Source organism: Mauremys reevesii, linkage group 6 (genome assembly GCF_016161935.1).
Source record: "Mauremys reevesii isolate NIE-2019 linkage group 6, ASM1616193v1, whole genome shotgun sequence".
Lineage (NCBI taxonomy): Eukaryota > Metazoa > Chordata > Testudines > Geoemydidae > Mauremys > Mauremys reevesii.
The window spans coordinates 25,914,596-25,929,690 of NC_052628.1; the positions used below are offsets into that span (position 1 = coordinate 25,914,596).

Here is a 15,095-nt window from a genome sequence, read left to right on the forward strand (position 1 = left end):
GATTTTAGTACATCTTTTGAAACAGTCCCATATGACATTCTCATACACAAGGGAAATGTGTTCTAAATGACATTACTATAATGTGGGTACACAAAGAGACCATACTCAAAGACTAATCGTCAATGGTTTGCTCTCAAACTGGAAGGGCGTATCTAGTGGAGTCCCACAGGAGCCAGCCCTGGGTCCGGTACTATTCAATATTTTCATCAAACATCTTGGATAATGGAGTGGAGAGTATGCTTATAAAATCTGAAGGTGACATCAACCTGGGAGGGGTTTACAAGCACTTTGGAATACAAGATTAGAATTCAAAATAATCTAGACATATTGGAGAACTGGTATGAATTCAACAAGATGAAATTCAATAAAGACACGTGAAAAGTATCTAAGAAGGAAAAATCAAATGCACAGCTACAAAATGGGGAAGAACTGCCTTGGTGGTACTACTGCTGAAAAGGATCTGGTGTTAAAATGGATCACAAACCGAATATGAGTCAACAATGTGATGTGGAAAAGGCTAATATCCTTCTGGGGTGTATTAACAGGAGTGTCATATGTCAGATACAGGAGACATATATCCTGCTCTACTTGGCACTGGTGAAGTCTTAGCTGGAGTAATGTGTTCAATTTGTGGTACCACATTTCAGGAAAGAAGTAGACAAAGTGGAGAGAGTCCAGAGGAGAACAATTTAATCAATTATAACATATGTAGAAAACCTGACCTATGAGGAAAGGTTAAAAAAACTGGGCATGTTCAGTCTTCAGAAAAGATGATTGAGTGGGGACCTGATAAGAATCTTCACAATATATTGAAGGCTGTTATAAAGAGGATGAGGATCAATAGTTCTCCATTTCTACTGAAGGCAGAATAAGACATAATGGCCTTAAATTGCAGCAAGAGAGAGTTAGGTCAGATATTAGGAAAAACTTTCTATCTATAGGAGTAGTTAATCTCTGGAATAGGCTTCTAATGGAGCTTGTGGAATCCCATCACTGGAGGTTTTTAATAACAGGTTGGACAAACACCTGTCAGGAATGGTCAAGGTTATTTGGTCCTGCCAGAGCGCAGGACTTTACTTCTCGAGGTCCCTTCCAGCCCTACATTTCTATTATTCCATCATTCTGTAAGATGACAAAAGACTCAGTCCTACCAGGTGCTGCATGCCCTTGACACTCAGTGAAGTTGCAGGAGATGCTGAGTAGTAGTCTTTGTGCAATCAAATGCTCAGACCTTGAGCCAACAATTTGATGCATGTGGGTAAATCCCTATAAGTGCTGGGAGCCTCCGTGATGTCAACTGGGCTCCGGGCAGGTGCAGGGGTCTGACTACAAGGATCTCATTGTAGGGTTGAGGCTCTCGGTGACTGAGTCTTAAATGTTGGCTCTAGAAGGGATCTTTATATTTAATTTATTATGTTCTAGTCTTTGTAATGCCCTCTTGGATAGCAGGAAATATGCCTCTTTTCCTGTTTATTTCTTTTCTCCCCATTTGCTCCCCACTATTCCCACCACACCTGCCTTTTATTTCTTAGCCTGTCAACCTGCATCTAGATACCTGGAACGTGCCTTCCTCCAGGAAAAGTCAATTGTCTATTATTGCAAGCCAACAGAGGAAGCTCTCGCTTTCTCACACTCAAAAAGCCAATGCATTCTTTCCCCACCCTCTTTGGTGTCCAGAGTGGTACATTTGGAATCTGGAAGATTTGCCCTGGATTTTAACAGTTTTATAGAATGCTAAAGTTTGGGCTTCGGCTACGTTTCTTTTAGTAACTTCAAAACATTCTGGAAAGTGTAAAGAAAATAATAGTTGAATCAATAACTTAGAGATGGAGACAGCTGAGGAGAGTGAGAAGTTAACAGAAATATTAACGCAAAGAAGGTATTTAAAAACAGTACCTTTTATCCTTTCTACTGATAATTTTCTGCGTTCACTTGCAAAGCCAGTATACCATGCAAACTTTGAATTGGAAAGCCTAATTTAAACAATGATTTTCTCTTACCAGATTTGATCACAGCATCTGTTGCATTTGAAGGAAACATTTCCCAGTCCACACTACAGGGTTCAGATCCAGATGAAATACACCATTTTAATATGTAGCCGCAGGTCACATTGGGGTCAGAATGCCAAGAAATGTAAATTCCATTTCCTGTTGCAATTGCCAGCTCTGTTTTGACATTGTCTACAATAAAGACAGTATATAAAAAACATTAGAGCTCAGCCCTGTATCTTTAGCTCAAAGGGCTTTTGGAAGCCTGAACTACAGTTCTTAGAAAACAGGTGCCATGAGAACACACATGCAATGTGTTCATGCTAGGAAAGAGGATCACACAACTGGCTCTGTGAAATTGGAGTAAATTATACTATACTTTTTGAAGCACTATAAATCAAGCTTAGAAGTCTATAGTGACGTCTGCAAGAGTAGTGCAGAAAGGGGCGAAAAAGTTCAGCAGATCCTCAGGTTTGGATACAAATCACCTTCTCTGGACAAGTTTCTATTGCAGGGGTTCTGGTTTAATTCAAATTGACACCAATTTGGTAGAAGTCTCCAGCTACTAATTCCTTCCATCCATCCACCCCCAAAACACCAGGCTGTTGACTAGTTCCTACAGAGCCATCATCTATGGCCGCCATTCAGGTGGGACCCGGTAAGTCTTAAAGATCCCCTCCTGGAGCAACTAAAATACTTAAGTACCCATCACATCTTCAGAACCTCCTCAACTTTTCTTGAGATTTTTAAATGTTCTTAGCCTTGATCCCTGTTTGCTTGGATCATCACATTGTATTAAAACTGTCCAGTCTATGCAAGACTGAGTTTAAAGGGAAAGGCAAATCCCAGTAATTAAAAAAAACAAAGAAGTTGCAAAGAGAAACACTAATTCCTCCCTGAGGTGTTGTGAATATTAAAGGGCTATGTAAATGCTGAGTGTTCTAGGAAAACGTATGCTGTGTGCTAGCAGAATAATTTTTTTGGAAGAAAGTATCATTGCTGAATTGCCACTTAAGGGAATGTCAATTTCACCTCTTTTTGTATTCATTTATTTCCATTTGATGTGACTATAAGGGTAAATGTATAGACAGGGCAAGTTCTTAAACTGTTAAAAAAACAACTCTGAAACACAGTTTCTAAGAAGTTAAACATTCAAGGAAATTACATGTTAGAGTGCATGTTTATATGACACTTGCATAGTATTTTATTTCTAGAATTTTGTTAATATGAAATTAATTTACTGACAGTAGGCTCAATAGTATTCTCTCAGCAAGAAACAACACTGGATATTGAAGAGCTGCACATGCATGTTTTTCCTGTGATCTAGACTTCCGTTTCACTAGCAGCACAAACTTACTATGTGGGTGCTTTTGCAAAAGCACCCACATAGTAAGTTTGCTTCTCCCCCATTGTATCTTTTTAATTACACTGAAAGCTCACATTAAGTAGGATATGACGTAGGTTTTGCTTCCCTTTCAATTTTCTCATGAAACCTGTCCCGAGAATCAGAAACGTTTCTCTCTTATTGATGTTATAAACATTTGCAGGCTGTACAGGACGCAGCCAGAAGTGATTGTATAGCCGCGTAACCCAGGTCAGCGGGTGAGTCATGTTTCAAATAATTCCTATATCAACTCGGAAGACAATTCAGAATGAGTATATGTTGGGTAACACCAAAGGGAAATTCAGTCTTCCAAATGTTACCTTTCCAGTACTATGCTATAATAATCACAGAGTTCCAGCTGTTACCCTCAGTCACAGGGTGCAGAGCAGAATTATCTAGAGAGCCCTACATTCTGCAGAGTCAGCTACTGTTGTTGCTCGATGTGAAGTTATTAAAGTGATGCCATTAATTTATCTATCCTGCCCAATTCCTTTTCCTTCACATATGTGGTTATAAATTAATAGGTAGTATCGCTATAGAGGAGCTGAAGGCTATTTAGTCTGAGGACAAAACTCGTTCTGGATAATGGGGGATCGTGGTTACTGACATCCCAACTATAAATCTCAAACAAAACACATTTCTGCCTAAAGAGATGTAATTTTATTTTCAGAACTTCAGACAGAAAGTACACAACTGTAACATCTATTACATGCCCACATGGGGTGTATGGGTCACATTATGTGCCTTAAAACAGGTCACAGCATAGGGCTGAGGGGCTAGGAAGCACAGCTTTCTGCAGAGCTGCTACTCCCCGCTCCAGCACAGTTGGGCGAGGGCTAGCAGTGCCTTCACTGTCTTCCCAATGTGCCAGCCAACCCAGATGAATGGGAGTGGATGGGGAAGTAATCGGCACCAGGTACAGGGCTGGCAAAGATTCCTTTCCCCCTGGAGCACGGGGGAACTGGGACCATGTTGTGACTTACGTGCTCTGCTCCTTTGCTTTGTGCTGCCGTTTCCCCAGCATTTGCACCAAAACCAATTTAGCCCAAAGCTTTTCCTTCACATATAGGAGGGAAGTTCACTACCACGGAGGGCATTTTTAGATATCTTAAATGAGAGGCCTCAATAACCCTAACTTACACCTTCAAGCCCTTGCTGTTGACACCATATCATGATTCAGGCGCATTATTGGTTAGCTCTATTAGTATTCTCCCTTCATGTGATCAACTACACATGCATTTAATTGATCGAGTCCCACAGAGTGGAAAAATGTTAAACAACTATGCAACACTGAGGAGCTCCCACGGAAAGAAAAACCTATTTTGATGCTCTTACATTTAATCACATTTCTCTGAGTCAAAAAGATAGCACAGAAATAAATAAAACCTCCTAAAAGTTGAAGATTTGTGCAAAAGAATTAGCCCTCTCCCTTGTTATTCCTGGGAAGTCTCCAGAAAACGGCTACACAGCAACCTAGCCTGTAACTGCCACCTTCCTTCTACATGACGAGTATAATTTGCTGGTGAGACACTGCACTTAAAACAAAGCAGTGACTGCTGATTGAAAAAAATCGCTTGTTACTTGCACAGAACAGCTAAATTCTCTGAAAAAACAACCACCACCCAGCTGTTCCACAAGCTTTGGATGTTTTAAATCCCTGAATCAAGTACTCACCACTTGGAAGATCCACACTAGTTATCCTAGAAGGGGGAGATGAGCCAGCACGATTTTTTGCTATAACACTGACTAAACAATCATTTCCCCCAAGTTTTATTTCAGTGCTGTTCAAGGGTACAGGGACTTCATGAGCTTTTAGCATTCTCTCTCGCAGGTAACATGACACTTCATGGGATAGTATTATTCCATTTGCTTCAGAAAGAAGTAACGGCTGTGCAACAAAACAAGCACAAATCACATTAAAAAACAAACCTATCGTTAAAAATCAGGACACAGGATTACATGCATCTAATACTCAAAATTGGGATTACCAGGCAAAAAAGTCAGTAAAGCAAGAATGGTTTTAGGAGTTAACACATGAGCACTGAGGACAACTCTCAAAGGGACAAATTTAAGGAAGTTATTCTGTATGTGAAATCCTACTTAATTCCATATGCAGCTGTTTTTAGTAATACTTTTTTTTTTAAAGCATAGTCCACATATCTGGGATAATGATGTTTTCGTTTAGGACATTAATTTTCTGAGTAAAGGCACTATAAAATATTTAAGAATAACAATTAGACTTACTGTCTATAAACTTTTCACACATTGAAAGTACATAAGAAAAGCAATGAACACACACACCGATACATACCTTCCAAAAGACTGTTAGAGTTTCTCCAACAGGACTTCTCTCTCTCCAAATATCCGGTCCTCTTGCAGGAGCTAAGAAAGGAGATTTTACAAAATAAGTAACTTTGTTAAGCATATGGCTTACAAGTTCAATATTTTGACATAAAAGACCGTTCAATAAACTTACAGGCTTCCAAAGTCGTGAGCTTTTTTCCCTCACTCCATTTACTCCATCGCCAGAAATGCTCAGAAGCTGAACAGCGTACTCTGAATGTGTATGTGGCATACGGATGTAATGCATCCACCCGAGCTCTGTAATTTGAGTTTTCTGCACCGGCCATTGAGACATTCTGCTATTAAGAATTAATAGAATTCGATATGAAAACCTTTCCCCCATCCTGTATCATACTAGAACCACTACCTGGAAAATGTTTTTTAAAAGTAGACTACAGTATTACAGTTGTACAATCAGGCAATTGTGCGATTATTTAAAAAGAATCTGTTATACAAAGTCTAGTGGGATGTAGTCTCTATTAGCAGGGGCAACGGGGATGTATGCGAAAAAGCTTTCAAACCAGAATATGTGGGGAAATAAATGTAAATGAAAGAAAATATATAGGGAAAATATTTTACATAAAATCACCGTTCACCAGTTAAAGTTTTTCAGGGGCCTATCATAAGACATTACCCCTAGTATAGAAATTAAAATACCAATAACTACTTTAAAACACATGTGGGTATATACTAAATTGTCAACATTAGACGCTGTAACCTATGTGATAATGGGAATATTCCTATACCATAAAGGAGAGTAATCACAATGCTAACAATACTCTCTGCTTTCCCAACCCCCTACCATTTGATTCCCAAAAGTGTTGCACTCTCTGAACCACCAGGAAGGACTGGTGGTCCACTGACCATAATGTGAATACCCCTTTCTTTTGAGCCAGTTCCACGAGGCTATATATGACAGCTATTATCACTGAACACTCTTTCTACATATGTATTAAATCCTGGCTCCACGGAAATCAATGGCGAAATCCCCTCTTATTTCAATGGGACCAGGATTTCACCCAGGGTGCTCCTATGCTCACAGTGATAAGCATGGTAGGAGAACCTGGACAGACAAATAGCATTCTTTCTTTGTAAAACAGTGCCTGCACAAACCACACCCAAGAAAAACTGCTTATCCATATCATGCAAAACAACATCCATATCATGCAAATAAAATATATACCAGTAACACTATTCCTACTAAGTGCTCCTTTTGCCTTCGAAGGAAAGCAAACATAATCATAATCAGGTTTTAGTATAAACAGTCAATTGCATCGTATTGAGTTTAAAGCAGTTAAAACAGTGCATAATAGTGACACATATATGCATACTACTATAAATGTGTACAGTGACTCACTGCCATGGCTGCTGTGAGAAATCCTGACCCTGGGAACATTTCTTACCAAATCTACTTATAAATACACATCTATCCTGGCTGCCAAGAACTGGTCTCCAAAGTGAATTTTAGTCTGAAATTAGTTATAATTGTTTTTCTAATCCAAATGACAAACAGAAGATGTCAAAAAGCCAGCAATTGAGCATATGGGTGGAAAAGCTTCTGCCACTGTCACCAAAACATCTTGCAGTATTGATAACAATTTCACAGCTATTCCTTGATTACACTATACCCTGTTCATCTGTTCATTTATACTCTAGCGCAGCATTTCTCAAATGTGGCCGCATGCAGTCACCAGGGGCTTTTTGTGTGGCCACAGCCTCCTGGGTAGTGATGGGGTGAGGAGTGCAAAGCAGAGGCCCCTCCCCTGGGCCCACGAGCAGGGGCTGGTCCCTGCCCCCTTCTGAATCCACAAACACTGTAGGAGCAGGTGATCAGTGGGAGTTCACCGTCTTCCTGGGGCTTCATCCATGTGAAGGTGGGCTCCTTCCCCCAGCCACAGGGTTTCATGCTCTGGACCCAGGCTCACCCCCACCATCGCCCTGGCCTCTGCTGCCTCCTCCAGCACCCCATCCAGACACCCAATCGCCACTGCACACCCCCCGCCTCTCTACCCACCTCCCCACCCAGGGCTTAATTTGTCCCCCAGCTTGCTGAGTAAGTTTGCTCTGAAAAGTAATATTAACGAATATACAAATATCGCTTTTCACAGAAGCAGACTTACTAACTAGCAAGTCTAAAAAAACCCACCAAAAAAGCAAAACCTTATTTGTGTTTCTATTCTGTTTAGGTCCAGTAAAGAAGAGAGACAACTGTTGATTATTTTGTCTGCAAAAAAACTCTACAAAAGTACATTACAATGATTTGGACATGTATATATGCATATTTGTTTGTTTTTCCTAAAGTCAATTAAGTATTTTAGGAAAAAATTGTTAGAGCGGCCACCAGCAAGAGTTGGTGGCCACACTCTGAGGCCACCAAAACATTTCTTGTGAGAACCCCTGTTCTAGCGTCTGGAGAACAAGGTAACAAAGCTACATCTTTTGTAAAGTTTCAGCCTGTATTTCAATAGCAGACGCCAAGGTCTAAACTTACTCATGACTAAATGTCATTTCTTTCCGCTCTCCCCTCAAACAACCTGTATGGTTTTTACTTGTGATACTTAACTTACTAGTACTTTTTAACACATTTTATAACAAAAGATTCAAAATCTCTCAAACCACAGAATGCAAATCAAGATTTTGGAGTGCACAGTTTAGTAGGGTGACAAGATGTCCCGACTTTATAGGGACAATCCTGATATTTGGGGCTTTTTCTTATATAGGCTCCTATTACCCCCCACCCATCCCGATTTTTCACACTTGCTATATGGTCACTCTACAGCTTAGAAAGACCAGGTCGACACAGCTTTGAAACACTAGCTGACCAAGCTATATTTAAACCCAGAGACTTCCCCAGTATAGTTCATTTAAAAAACAAAAACACAGACTTTGCCAAAAAAGTGTTTTCCACTGACTACAGCAGGCTTTGGATCAGGCTCCAGGATATGGTAAAAGCTCTTTATCCCTAATACTTTCTGAGTTCTCAGGTGTTACACACTTACAGTAGATTTTTTTTTGTAACGGTAGCTTTAAGAGACGGTAATCTACAACCTTAAAAAGGGGCAGATTAATAAAATGTCTGGTGCTGCCAGCATAACACAGCAGCTTTGCAAGGGACCTTAAGAATTTTTCTGGAGGCTGTAAAAATGTTAAATTAGGCTACACCTATACTTGAAGCTAGGGAGGTGATTCTCAGCTAGCATAGAGACGCTTGAGTTAATGGGCTAAAAAGAGCAGTGTCAAGGGCTAACATGGGTGGCGGCTCGGGCTAGCTTCCAGGGAGTCCAAGCAGGAATGTTCTCAGGACAGCTAGCCTGGGTAGGGTGACCAGATGTCCCTATTTTTGGGTCTCTTCCTTATATAGGCCCCCCACCCCGGCCCGATTTTTCACATTTGCTGTCTGTTCACCCTAAGCCTGAGCCATCACATGCACTACCCCAGCTACACTGCTATTTTTAGCAGGCTAGCTTGTGCAGGGCTTGTACAGGTATGTATATGTGAGCTCAGAATCGCACCCCCAACTCTAATGTAGACCTAGCCTGAGAGGGATCTTTTATAATGGCTGCATAGAAAAAGAAAAAAAAAAAAAAAAAGGAGGACAGAACTCAGGGTAACTGTACTGTGTGCATGGTCACTGAATCCCAATCAGCATCAAGTTCCAGGAAGTCTACCTCGCCTCTCCAACTTTCACTGAAATTTTGAGAACATCTAACAGGTGCTTTTCGTTTTCTCTAAATGACAGATATAGAGGATTTCAGTAGGGATATCCTACTGACACCCTCGGCTCATCTTGCTCAATAGGAAAATTCTTCCCCTCTCACAGTCTTTATATCATCCACAGATTGCAGTAGTGAGTTGCTGAAACAGCTGACAAACACATACACAGCATTTACTGAAAGTAAGAAGATTCCACTTATACCAACTGTAAAAGTGACTTGGAAGACTGGAATCTTAAAACAACTTCAAAGGAAATTTTCAGAGTAGAAGAGTAGTGATAATGTGTGCATGAGTGCTACCTACCTCCCAAAAACCCAACCACTATAGTTTTATCGCCTAAGAGTGGCAATTTAATAAAGAAACATCTTCAGAAAAGCAATTTTGCAAACTTATGATAGAACTCAAATATTATGACTAATTTTAATGCTTTGCAACGTCTCAAAACACTACTTAGTTTTGCCTGTTATGACCTACCACTGCACTGTGAAAAGAACTGGAAGTAAACGTGACTAGAGCTTCTCTGTAAGCTTAGGAGCTAGACTTTGGACATTTAACACAGATAGTATTTAATAAATAGTCAGTGTAACCTATCAGTTTCTCTTTTACTGGTACAAAATTGTAAAGAAACGAATTTCAATAAAACCATCGACATTTCAGCAGAGCAAAATTACATTAAAAATAATACTCACCAGTTGTCGTTCTGAATTACTGTTGCTAATTTCAATTTGACACAAAAGTCTGATTTTAATAAAATTGCCAGGTATATACCAAGACAGGTGGGCATTTGTTGAACTATTAGTGCTCACAGTGAATTTATCAGGAGTTTCCAGATGAACTGAAAATTAAATTTATAAAGAAAATCAACTTGGATTTCTTAAAGGTGATAAACAATAGCTTTATTATTATTTTTAGTTCTGTAAGAAAAATCTTACTTTTAAAGTAGTCAAACATGATCAATAGAACAGAACGTTCATCAGATTGATAATTATTGTGACAGATGGGTGTTGTTTTAAAAATCAGTCTCTTGCTATGAAGGCACACCAGCAAGCAGTTTTTGTCCATACTGGGAATTTGGCTGACACTCATGGGAATAGTTTTATTTTAGTCAGAAGCTGTAACTGGCATAATGGGCCAAGGAGTTAAAAGTAAATTACAGCGTAACCTTATTCCTGTTAACTGCTACTGATTTTAGTACAAAATAGCTTCACTTTCAAAGATCACTGACTGTTTCACAAGATCATATCAGTATTTGATCAATCAGGAAATTAACAAAAAACACCCACAATTAATAATAGGAAAGTGGGGCAAAAATATAAAACTCCTATCCTATAAAAGGTAGCAGGGCAGGGATACATAACACATCATTTCCCACCCAGGTCCTTTCATTTCTTCACCTCTTTTTTCCTCCTCCTATCTTTGAATATTGGCCACAGATCCTCTGTGCCTCCTGTTGAGAAGATTCTCAGCCACTGGACTTGATGTTTTTGGGAAATGAGCACACAACCCTGCACTCTGGTCATCTGACAGTTACAGGGATGTATGTGCTCTGTGTTTGAGAACTATCTGCACAGTAATAGTACCAATGAAGGACAGAAAGATCGCATGCAGAAGGAAGAGAAGTGAAATGGCAGAGGGGAAATGGCAAAGAACAGCATCTGTACAACAACCCTACATTCTAAGTAGTTGAGACAATTCTATTTCAACATTACATGATATTTTGCAACTGCATTGCCAATTCAAATTATAAAGTTGCTGTACATGGAAAAATGTATTAAAAATGCAAGTTCTATAATAAACATTTAAATGCAATTTTCTATTTATTATTTGCCAAGAGGAAACTATGAGCATTGAAGTTGTTAGGACACAAAATGCATGCATGTGTTATGGAGGCACAGAAGGTAAGTGCCACATTTTATTGCTACTTTGTAAAGACCTGATCTTGTTAAGACATATGCATGTGTTTAACATCAAGTATCAGAGGGGTAGCTGTGTTAGTCTGGATCTGTAAAAGCAGCAAAGAGTCTTGTGGCACCTTATAGACTAACAGACGTTTTGGAGCATGAGCTTTCGTGGGTGAATACATCCGACGAAGTGGGTATTCACCCACGAAAGCTCATGCTCCAAAACGTCTGTTAGTCTATAAGGTGCCACAAAACTATTTGCTGTGTTTAACATCATGCACCATGAGCAGACACACTGAAGTCAGTGTGTCACTCTCAATGCAGAAAGTTAAGGCCGCCACGGCCGCACATAAGACTTTGCAGGACTGGGTCCTAATAATGTTGCAGATTTAGTTATTAGACTTGACTGGAATATTATGTGCCATGTAAATGATAGCTATTTAGCTAGTTACTAGTGCATGCATAAGATTCCTCTCCTAACATGGGGCTAAGGGTGCCAGCTATATGGTTGCTGTGCAGAATTGTCATCTCACCACATCCTTATTCGCATGTCGGCACACACAGTAGGGGGGAAAATGGACCTTTACTTAATCCCAACTACTGAGAATCCAAACCAATGAAAAAAATAAACCAAAAACAATTACGAATGCAACATTCTATATTAGCGCCCAATGAGTTATCATCTATAGCACTAACCCTCTATTTGATAACCCTTTTTGGTTTTGCACCCTTGTTAATGCTCACCTCTTTGATTTACATCAATTAAGAGCGATGATTCTGCTTGACCAAGAGGATTGGAAGCTCCTAGTGTGAAATTGTAGATTTTCTGATTGGCATGCACTGGAAAGTCACAGTGATGTTTCTTATTCAATTCATCTACTTTGCATGTAACATTTTCCCTAGATATTCTGTGAATTGAAAAAAAGATTATTTTTAATTTCTGAGCAACCCATTTAACAGCACTGAATTGAAGTTTCTTAGTACAGACTTCACTGGATGAAGATGCTACAAGGAATGAACAGCATGTCACTGTACCATTATTTAGTTAATGCCATGTCATTATTTGCCTACTGTGACATTGCACTCCATAATGTTTTATGGAAATATGCTTATGAGTGTGACTATAATGTAATTGGAATATGCTTTATACCAAAGGTCTCTTGTAAGGTATCATTACAAAGCTTATAATCTATGAGTGTATTCATCCTATTTGTATGAATGTATCATTCTTGTATCTGAAACTAGGAATATGAAGTATAGCTCTGAAGTCCTATTGTAATTATGCAAAGTGTGGGCCATTAACGGTGGTTTGGAAGCTTGATGGCTCCCATTGACTAGGACAATTGGTTATAAATGGTCTCTTTACTTGCAAACCTTCCTGGGTGCATGTGGGCCAACCAGTGGGTAATGAAGAATGAGGTCTCTCAGGACATGTGACCATGTCACATGATACTGGAATCCATCTTAAACCTGGTGTTTTCCATTTGGGGGGGGTGGGGACCCAGAGAGACAAAAGATTCCCACCTTGTGCCACAGCTATAAAAGGGGGTGGAACAGAACAAAGGGCTGCCAGTCATGAGAACACCCCTAGTTTCCACTTAAGATGTCTGCTAACAAGGACTGTACCAGGGGAAAGGATTTGGCCCAGACTAGGAGGAGTCTAGTATGTGTAAGAAGCTTATTGGAATATCTCTAAGGGTGAGATTTTACCTGTAATCAGTTTCTTAATGTATTAGGCTTAGACTTGCATGTTTTTTCTTTATTTTGCTTGGTAACTTACTTTGTTCTGTCTGTTATTACTTGAAACCACTTAAATCCTACTTTTTATACTTAATAAAATCATTTTTGTTTATTAATGAACCCAGAGTAAGTGACTAATACCCAGGGGAGCAAATAGCTGCACATCTCTCTCTATCAGTGTTATAGAGGGCGGACAATTCATGATACAGAGTAGAACGGATTTGGGGTTTGGATCCTTTTGGGAGCTGGGTGTCTGGGTGCTGGAGATAGGTGACCTGCTGAGCAGTTTTTGGTTAAAGTCTGCAGCTTCGGGGGCATGGACCAGACCTGGGTCTGTGTTGCAGCAGGCCAGTGTGTCTGGCTCAACAAGACAGGATTCTGGAGTCTCAAGCTGGCAGGGAAAACGGGCTCAGAGATAATTCCAGCATGTCAGATGACAGTCCCAAGGGGGTCTCTGTGACCGAACCCGTCACACCTACCTAATGCTGCATTGCATATTACATACAATTTAATGGCACAATGTAGCTTGGATTGGCATTAGTCACAAAATCCATGGCTCCCAGCCCAAAGAGACTATCTTTCCTTCTCCCCAGCACAACCTACTTCATCCTTACTTTAATTTTTACTTCCACCCTTACCTCGTCAGAAGCCTGGGAAAATAGATAGATCCTGTAGTGAGCCCTGAGGTCAAAACTAGGCTTTAGAGCCTTGATTCAGAAAAGTATCCATATTCAGGACAGCACTTAAGCACATGCCTGTCTTTAATGGGATTTAATTATTGCTTAAGTGCTTTCTAGAATCAGGAACTAGTTGACCCAGCAGAGGGAGTAGGTTCTAGTGTTAAGGTCTTTGCACGGAAGATGACCGATCACCAGCCCCTCCCCATCTAAGCAGGGTCAGACACTTTGTGTCCTCATCTGATCTCAGGTGCCTCTGGGCCACACAAGGAGAGAAGCTGTCCATCAGATAGCCAACACCCGCATTACTTAGGTTTTTATATGATTAAAGCCAAAATCTTGAACTGTATCTGAAAACAAACTGAAAGCCAGTGCCGAACACAGAGCATAAGTGTAATATGGTCTCTGTAAGCAACCAGCCATCCTCATCTACAGTAGCAGAAGTCTGAGTGGTTTTTAGGGGTAGCTCCATGTATTTGGGGCTGCAGTAGCCCACTGTGCACTCAGAACAAGGATGGGAAAGCTTGGCTTGAGAGCCCTCAACAAATGTTAGGCAGCTGACACCACTGGTTTTGGTGTTGATCAGTCCAATCTCATTGTTTTCTTCTGCACCCGCATCTGTTGGTCTTACCCACCTGTTGTCCATAGTCTTACACTTAAGATTGTAAGTTCTTCAGGACAAGGATCTTCTTTTTGTCATGTTTGTACAGTGCCTACCCCAATGGAGCCCTGAACTCAAGGTGCTACCATAATATAACGATCACCATCAAATGTCGTATAAAGAAACGTGCCCCCAACCCTGACTATACTACCACAGGACTACTGCAATCATGTGATTCTGTCATGAAGTAATTTAAAAATTAGTTCCGACTTCCTGTGTATTTTTATATTTATTTTAAGCTCTAAGAAGTGGAGAGTTTAAATGACTTGAGTGGGCACGCAGCAGTCATTCAGTATCCGGGGAAGCCCATAATGTACCAATTTATATTCTAACTTTTGAATCCTTCCTCGCTAAATGGCTTTACCTTTCAAATAAAATATATTTTGTTTGCCGTTGCCTGTACAATGCCGTGGGTCTGCCTGGGCTCCAGCTACACGTTATAGTAATAAAGGTGCGTGTTTCACAGTTCAGGTTTTGTGGAGTATCAGGAGCATCTGTAGCAAAGAAGTAAGACAAAACAATCAGCCTGCATGTTCACAGAATAGGTCCTAACACAGAAGGTTAGACAATTGCTTGGAAATCTGTTAACTGCTGAAAGCAATATTTTGTTTCCAGGATATATAGCATAAATATACAGTAACAATTATGCCCCAAACCTGCAAACAATTATGTGTGTGCTTAATTTTA

At 40.1% G+C, this 15,095-nt stretch overlaps 1 protein-coding gene across 6 annotated transcripts in view; it reads right to left on the reverse strand.

The window, feature by feature from the left end:
• Positions 1-15,095, reverse strand: part of LIFR (LIF receptor subunit alpha) — an 81,391-nt gene that overhangs the window by 17,782 nt on the left and 48,514 nt on the right. For 4 of the 6 annotated variants that reach the window (XM_039543946.1, XM_039543945.1, XM_039543949.1 and 1 more), the window contains 7 exons: positions 14,773-14,902; positions 12,075-12,238; positions 10,119-10,264; positions 5,849-6,014; positions 5,684-5,754; positions 5,047-5,260; positions 2,001-2,180 (listed from right to left, as the gene is read on the reverse strand). In XM_039543946.1, coding sequence (XP_039399880.1) covers positions 2,001-2,180; positions 5,047-5,260; positions 5,684-5,754; positions 5,849-6,014; positions 10,119-10,264; positions 12,075-12,238; positions 14,773-14,902 — 1,071 coding nt within the window. The remainder of the gene's footprint in view (positions 1-2,000; positions 2,181-5,046; positions 5,261-5,683; positions 5,755-5,848; positions 6,015-10,118; positions 10,265-12,074; positions 12,239-14,772; positions 14,903-15,095) is intronic. The other 2 variants (XM_039543948.1, XM_039543952.1) reach the window with 1 other exon arrangement.